Source organism: Lolium perenne, chromosome 4 (assembly GCF_019359855.2).
Source record: "Lolium perenne isolate Kyuss_39 chromosome 4, Kyuss_2.0, whole genome shotgun sequence".
In the NCBI taxonomy this organism is placed as follows: domain Eukaryota; kingdom Viridiplantae; phylum Streptophyta; class Magnoliopsida; order Poales; family Poaceae; genus Lolium; species Lolium perenne.
Genome location: NC_067247.2, coordinates 178,518,170 through 178,525,733, shown reverse-complemented (window position 1 = coordinate 178,525,733; position 7,564 = coordinate 178,518,170). Strand labels below are relative to the sequence as shown.

General features: G+C 42.8%; 1 protein-coding gene across 1 annotated transcript; it reads right to left on the bottom strand.

The window, feature by feature from the left end:
* Nucleotides 1-712: 712 nt before the first annotated feature.
* On the bottom strand, nt 713-4,937 carry LOC127294580 (beta-glucosidase-like SFR2, chloroplastic). Its single transcript, XM_051324434.2, has 11 exons — nt 4,647-4,937; nt 3,876-4,227; nt 3,352-3,490; nt 3,062-3,228; nt 2,737-2,958; nt 2,405-2,576; nt 2,093-2,326; nt 1,859-2,008; nt 1,553-1,682; nt 986-1,239; nt 713-899 (listed from the first exon to the last, which is right to left on the bottom strand). The coding sequence occupies exons 1-10, from the start codon at nt 4,846-4,848 to the stop codon at nt 1,055-1,057; spliced, it is 1,953 nt and encodes a 650-aa protein (XP_051180394.1). The 5' UTR covers nt 4,849-4,937; the 3' UTR covers nt 713-899; nt 986-1,054.
* Nucleotides 4,938-7,564: the final 2,627 nt, after the last annotated feature.

The following is a 7,564-nucleotide window of genomic DNA, read 5'->3' as shown; positions in this document are numbered from 1 at the left end:
CTGTACACAAGTTATGTGATAGCTAAATCTTAGAAGTCCTTAACTGCAATCTTATATGTGGTTTCAGTACAGAAATAGCAACATATCTTTCTGAAGGTTATACAATTGCTTCCAGCGTTTATGACACATGTATAACGAGGTAAAGTCCTACTACCTCCGTTCCAATGAAATTAAGGCCTATTTTTTTAAGTCAAGTAAAGTTTGACCAAACTTTTAGAAAAAACTATCAACAACTATAATATTATATAGATATCATGAGAATATATTTCATGATGTATCTGACGATTTTAATTTTCTATTCTACATGTTAATGATTTTTTCAAAAAAACTTGGTCAAATTTAATGTAGTTTGATTTTTTAGAAAATATTCGCCTTATTCATTGGAATGGAGAGAGTATGAGGAAACCTAGCAGCCGAGACCAGTATTTATAGTATATATTTGGACATTAATATACAAAATTAGATGGTAGAGCTGATGGTTGCAGTGATTTAGACCAGAAATAGAAGCCATTAACTCACTTGGCTTGAATGTATATATGCGCTCAGAATTAAAAGAAAGCAGGGTTCTGTATATAAGGATCTGAAAATGCCCATGCTCACTAAACTATTTCACTAGCAACATGTTCAACTAAGAAGTGCACATACTTATGAGCTGAATATACTGAAAAGGTATATTTGGGTTTGGTAAAACACAAGGTAGTGGACAATCAGCTGCATCAAGAATAACTTGTTTATAAATTCTAAATGAGATAAGAACAAACTAAAAGCACAGGGCAATTACAAGGTACTTACTAGGTCCTACTACGGTGAAACCCTATATAACCATGTACATTAAACTGCAAAAGGTGAAGCTTCCATTTCCATAACTTCCTATGTGCTTCATCTAGAGGATGATTATCCTACAGAAGTGCAAATAGATAACGATAAACTGTCTGAATAGGTCATCTGAACAAAGGAACGACAAAATGTACAGATCTTGACTGACCAAAACTTGATGTCGCTTTATGTTGCAACCAAAGAAATTGAACTTGAGTAGCAACTACAGTAGCAGGTCTTAAGGAGACATAGAGTAAGAAATTGCATCGTCCTCAATGTAGTGAATCTTCTTCTTGCGTCCAAATGGTCTAATTACACATCTTACAAGGCGGCTCAAAGGATCCTGTAAGCCTTCCATTTCATAGTGGCCAAATCGCCAGTCCCGCAATACAAAACTTCGCTGAATAGGCCGATCTAGACCTCCTGTAAGGCAAATAAGACCAGTAATGCTTTAGATTGAGGAAGCAAACATTGTCTGTGCAAATTCCATTTTATGTAGCTGCCTTTTCTAGGCCGTCTCATAGCTCAATAGATAAGGATAATTGAGAAACTCAAATATGATTAAAATAAGAAATTCGAAGCTCGAATGGAGGCCAGTGGATTGACATATTTTACAATCAGTCAACAGAAGTTGCAGGTCCTACTTATCAAGTTAGATCTAGTGAAACAGGCCAGCACCTACTGATCCTGAAAATTCACTTCTTTACCAAAATGTTTTAAGAGAATTGATATTTACCTGCATACATCCGACCATGTTTATCTACTTCCCTGAAAAATGGACGTGTTTTCTTCTGAACTGCAGCTTCTTGCAGGTCCCTCCAAGCAGACATTCTGTCCTGTCCCGTAATTTTTCCAGTTGCAACAACCTGGAATAGATGTGTGTGCTTAACGACATATGCATAAGGACAAATTATTGATGGTAACAATATGCCTAGACATATTTCAAGTTTTAAAGGAACAAAGTTTACCTAAAGAGAACACAATTGTAATTAGAAACAACATACTTATCATATTCCCAAGATTCACTGAAACAAGAAGGTACCTTGGAGAATAAATAGTATGAAGGGCGAGGTTTCCGTGCTAGGTTATTTGCACGGTCAACAGCAACAAGCCCAAACTTTGGACCATAGCCATCAGCCCACTCCCAATTATCCGATGTTGTCCAGAATAGATAGCCAAGCACACGTACACCCTTCAAATAATATGCTTATAAGTGCGCTGAAGTTAAACACATCTCCAAGAGCACATACCAATGCATGTGTGGCTAAGAACATACCATTAACATGGCTGCATATATGGCTAATAGGTGCTCAAGTATATATGGCTTACGAATCAGATCAGTCTCATCAGAAACTCCATTTTCAGTGATGATAAAAGGTATATTTAAGCTCTTGTATCTCTCATTGAACTTAAGTAGGAGGCGGAATAACCCATCGGGATAAACTCCACGACCAGATTCACTGTACTCATCACTATCGACAAGTTTTAGACCAGGTCCTGATATTACCTCCTGTATGAAAATGGAGAGATGAAATGATGTCATCTACTGGATCAAACAAATTATTTAAGATGATTGTATTCAACTCACCTGCCCATAGTAGTTGATGCCAATAAAGTCCAATTTATCACAAATGCTATCGACGTAAGGGAATAGGGTCATTGAGTTAGCTATTGTGACAGCCGCAACATCAAATAGACCATATGGTCGTGTAAACGATACATTATGTGAACAACCAACTATTGGCATCATTGCATTCTTGCTGCACCCAGTAAAAGAATGGTTAGGTAAGAGAGCAACACAAAAATCTTTGCTACTTACCTTTCTGAATGAATGTAACAGAAAAACAGAGGAACACATACTCTAATTATTCAACTTGTAAAGTATATGTTCCTTATACAGTAGCACAATGTGCTACTTACCTTTCTGAATGAATGTAGTCATAGGCTTCAGCATGCGCAACAGCCATCCAATGCAAAGCTTGATTATATACACCAGTTGGCAAAGCAGATGTTGCTACTTCAATTGCATTAGGATCTCCACCAGGCCAAGCACCAGCACAATAAGTTAGCATCACAAACACATGTGGTTCATTGAAAACCACCCAGTAGTCCACTAAGTCTGACACCCGATCAACAACAAGCCTACACAACAAAAACGAACGTGATACTTCAAGAGCCAATAAAGAGAAGAACATCCCAATGAAGAATGTATCAAGAGGCCAGTTTAACTGCCTGAAAAGGGTACCTTACAAAATCCATGAAATAATTAACAGTTTTTTCCATCTTCCACCCCCCATATTCCCCAGCCCAAGGTGGAAGCGAGTGATGAAATAGAGTAAGCATTACTTTCATCCCATGCTCATGAACTCTTTGAATTATCCATCTGTACCGCTCAAGTGCTGCAAAATTAACCTAGAAAATACATGATATATGTGTTATGTTTCACCAATACATAGATTTGTATGCTAGAAGAGAAGAAATGATGTAATTTTTTGGGAGGCAGATGATGTGCATAACATGCTCCTATCAACTTACGGAGTTGTTGAAGTCTTCAGTTGGTTCCTTGGGCATTATCCTCGTCCAGTCTACACCCATGCGGAAAACACTAACCCCGGTTTCTTTAGCAAGTTTCAACTCAGTATCAGGATCGGACCAAAATTTAAGCCTCTCTTGCCTGAAAATATAAATTGAGTTCACATACATGTGAGAGTTCATTGTTAAAGCAAACATCACCTTTAAGTAATTGGACAGACAATAAGAAGATGGATGGTAACATGATGACAAGAATTAGCATAAATGGACAATTTTAAAATATACTTTTAATCTTTGCCGTTGTCACCATATTTACATTGGAACTGATGTCCAAATTAGAAAAATGGCAAGAATATGAGAAGATCATTAGCCAGTTAAGATGAGCCAAAGTACTTTCTTAGTGGGTGGCTTCTACTAGAGAATGGAGATCAGAGATCTTATCATAAAAAAGAGATTTGGATTACAGAACCGAACAAAACAACCTCTCTATCCAGAAATAGAAATGGCATGAGCATGGGTGTACTTACGGGCATGGAACATTGTGCCAAGCAGCAACTTTGCGGCTGCCACTATCAGTGTCGCTAGATTCCGCACTCTCAGAAAACTTTTCAAAACCCCTAAGCATAGCCTCCATGGCTACCCTAATAGGCTTCCTTTGATCTCCATCGTTACCCTTTTCGTCCCCTCTTGGCCTAGATGAGGGCTGAGATCCTCCATCGCCACCAGCAGAGGCCACCACTGCGTTGGCTGGCATCTGGTTTGGCACGGAGTCATTATCACCGCCCGAATGCTCTTGCGCAAACTGAAGCCAGGCATCGTCCAGCCTGTCTTCAACATGTGCAGGCGCCGTCGCTAACCCGAAGAAGAAATCGTCATCTTCTGTGAATAATATGACGAACCATCAGGCACTTTGATGCTGCGTGTATGCTACGCAGATATGAAGAAATGGTTTCCTTATATTTCTTTTTTTTCCAAAATGTGAACAAAATTCTGCCAACCGAGTGACCAAACGGATCCTCAAATACAGTACTGCATGAACAGCGGCAAAATTTGATCAATCACACCCACAGGACCACATTTTTCAGAAGAAAAAAAACGATTAGGCTGATCAGTTCACAGCCATAAACTGAGCGATTACACAATGGATTGGCGAACCTAACGACAGGTTAACCCAGCAAACTTGTTGTCACCGGATAGCCAAATCTCATCAACCCAGCGCGCTTCTCAAAAGGTCAGTTATTGGCATGGTTCAGTAAAGAGAACCGGGAGGAACACGGTTAGGGTCGGGGGATTGTGACCTGAGGCGGCGGCGGAGGAGGAGGAGGAGGGGAGGGCGCGGAAGTCGGCGATGGGGTCGGCGGAGTCGTCGATGGGGTTGGGGATGCGGCGAAGGTTCCGGCGGCGGAACCGCGCATAGGATGCCGCGTTGGCCGCCGTCGCGGCGGCCGCCGCAAGAACGACGAGCTTCGCCGCCGCCGCCAGGAAGGCCGGCCATGGCATTTCGGTAATTAATTTGTCTTTCGGGGATTTAATTTTTGTGGAGGAGAAGATTTAGTTATTGACATTTTGGTAGGAGAAGATAGGAGTGGCGGGAAGAGAAGTGCGGCGTTCCCGTGGATGAGGGAGCTAGTTCGTTGGTGGTGGTACACGTGGCGTCAGCAGGTGGATCCCCCAGATTTCCCGGTCCCACCATGCAATGCGACATTTGAGAGTGTGAGATTTTTATTTTTTCGAGGATATTTCCTGGAAAACATATCAATCTCTACTACTTAAAAGACTAAAGTGGTTCCTTATTCTGCCATCTACAATACGTTTCGTAGTCTCGGTCGTTCTTTGGTCGTTCCCTTCGTCGAGCATTCCTCCGCACGGGCTCAACTGGGCCGAAGCCCAACTACCTCGTCATGCCCTCGCCCCTGAACTTGTCATCCTCCTCCCCTTACGCGAGCCGCCGACCACCCTCCGCCTCCTCCCGCCTCCAAAGTCTGCGGAGCTCGGAGGACCTCCAGTTCGCCGGCTTCCTCCCTCAGATCCACACAGTCGCAGGCCGGGATCGCCCCTTCACGCATCCAAATGGGTGTATCTCGCGATCCAAACCCTAGCCGGAGCAGCCGCGCCGGTGCCCCTCCTCGCCACCGGCATCCAACCGCCAGCAGGGCCTACTCCCGGGTGCCCCTTCCCCACCTCCCCTCCTCCTGGCCCCGGTTGAAGAACCCTACAACGGGGGAGGCGAGAGAGGTCCCCCTCCTCATCGTCGGGCTCGGGTCTGCGGGGACGGGCAAGGCGGCGACACGGTGGCTCTCAGGCCACACCCGGTGACCACGAACGGCGGGAGGAATGCACCAGCTCGCGGTGGCGCAATGGTTTCGATTGGGAGGCACGGAGGGAAAGCTGCATCGCCCTGCCGTGTCTTTGGTGCTTCTTTGGCGTCTTCGAGCGACCACGTCCGTCATTCTTCTTTGCCGGCGACGTTCCTGACCTGCTGCTGGCCACCACGGCAATTTGCTGCTCCCGGTGACGTCCCTTTCATTCTCCATGTTTCTTTGTTCCTGTTGAGTGTGCATGCAGTAGATAAAGAACCCATGCATGTATGCAAAATAGACATTGCTGAATCGATCTTCCAACAATCTTGTATGATGTTTGTCCAAGGTCACACATGGCACCAGCATGAGGTACTCCTTGTAAATGCCGCTATTAAATTTCCATGATGAGGATATAGGACGGTTTACCACTTTCTTCTAAATCCAGGTAGCTGCGGATGTTTGTTTCACCGTGATAAGCGTCGAAGGACTCCGTGGGGAGTCACACAACTCTAGGAATATGTGTGTACATGGTAATTGAACCGCAAGCGCAAACTGCTACAGAATTCATGAGCTCGGTACAAACACGTAGTGTTGAACCCTGAAGATGCTTCTACTGCCCATTTTTTAGCATGTATCATATTGAGGTATAGGTGATGCTTTTCTTTTGTATTTGTGCAGGGATTGTCAGATTGACACATGCATATGGTATTATCATTTATGCCGAAGATTTGTTGAGAACTGACTTCAATATGAGGTACAGTTCATTTTAGAGTTGTGTGGCTTAGGTGTAGGTAACAATTTTGAGAGGATGACACTGTTAGTTCAGAAGATGAAATAATCATTTTCTAAATGTTTCTAGGTACTTACAACTGTTAAAGATCTCCACGGCTCCACCTCATAAGTTATATGCCCATCGAGATTTTGTATTCAGTATAGATCCTTAATTACCTGAACTTTTGAACAGTGCAATTCTTCAGACTTCTCTAAGGAGCCGACATGGTAAAAAAAAACTCTTAACGAAGAATTCCAGTTTCTGTCATAATCTGATCCATTTGCTCATTCTTGGCTTCTTGGGTTGCTAAGCATTAACCTTCAGCATTTGTTGTCATGTACAGGGCCTCTGAATTCACTCAGTCTATACATAAAGAACATGTCTTGCAGTTCTACCTTGGGACAGACTCTAACGCATGACTCTTGCACTAGAATGGTCATGATTGGGTGGTGCGTGTACCTTCGACTTCACAAAATGGGATAATGGGTGTTGACTTGCTGAACGTGTGGCTCCGTAACGCAAACACGCTAGAAAACGAACCACTAAACAGGAAGGGAATTGCCCTCTATATATGTCCCATTTTCAGTGCTTGTATAGGTGAAACCGTGTTTCTTCACAAAACATATGTTTTCGCAGCGAAGCTAGCCAATGTGAAATTGTTGGTTTAAGAAATAATTTCACACACATGTCTGTACATTTTGAAGTCTATAAATTCCTCCATGTCAACTGGCATATTTATCTCTCCTTTTCTTACATTGGCTCCTAGATTAAATTACTTGTAATCTGAGTTGATTTTCTGGTACAGGGAGATTGTTGTGTTAAATTATATGACATCCAGTTTTTTTGAAGGTATATAAAGTAGTATGGCTGAACATTAAGTAATTGGCGCTACCCTGTAAATTAGTTGGCGTACTGTTCAGATGCCCGTGAGCAGGCATCCTTTGTGTTTTAGTTGCACAGTTTCTTGGCTTTCCTTTTTTGGTGCAGAGAGAAACTTTCTGAACTTGCTGGTTTTCCTTGGTGGAGCATGCACGTGAACTGGTAGGGCTATGCTTAGTTCTGCTGCCTGCTAAAATGTAATGCATAAACTGTTCTTTCCTGAATTTTGTAGGACAATGGCTGCTGTAGATATTTTTTAGTGCCT

Excerpts from the sequence above, each read along its gene's own strand:
- LOC127294580 (XM_051324434.2), bottom strand. The coding sequence starts at position 4,848 with ATGCCATGGCCGGCCTTCCTGGCGGCGGCGGCGAAGCTCGTCGTTCTT. Across the intron at positions 3,491-3,875 it reads TGGCACAATGTTCCATGCCC|GCAAGAGAGGCTTAAATTTT; the intron begins GTAAGTACACCC and ends TTATATTTTCAG. Across the intron at positions 1,240-1,552 it reads ACATGGTCGGATGTATGCAG|GAGGTCTAGATCGGCCTATT; the intron begins GTAAATATCAAT and ends TTTGCCTTACAG.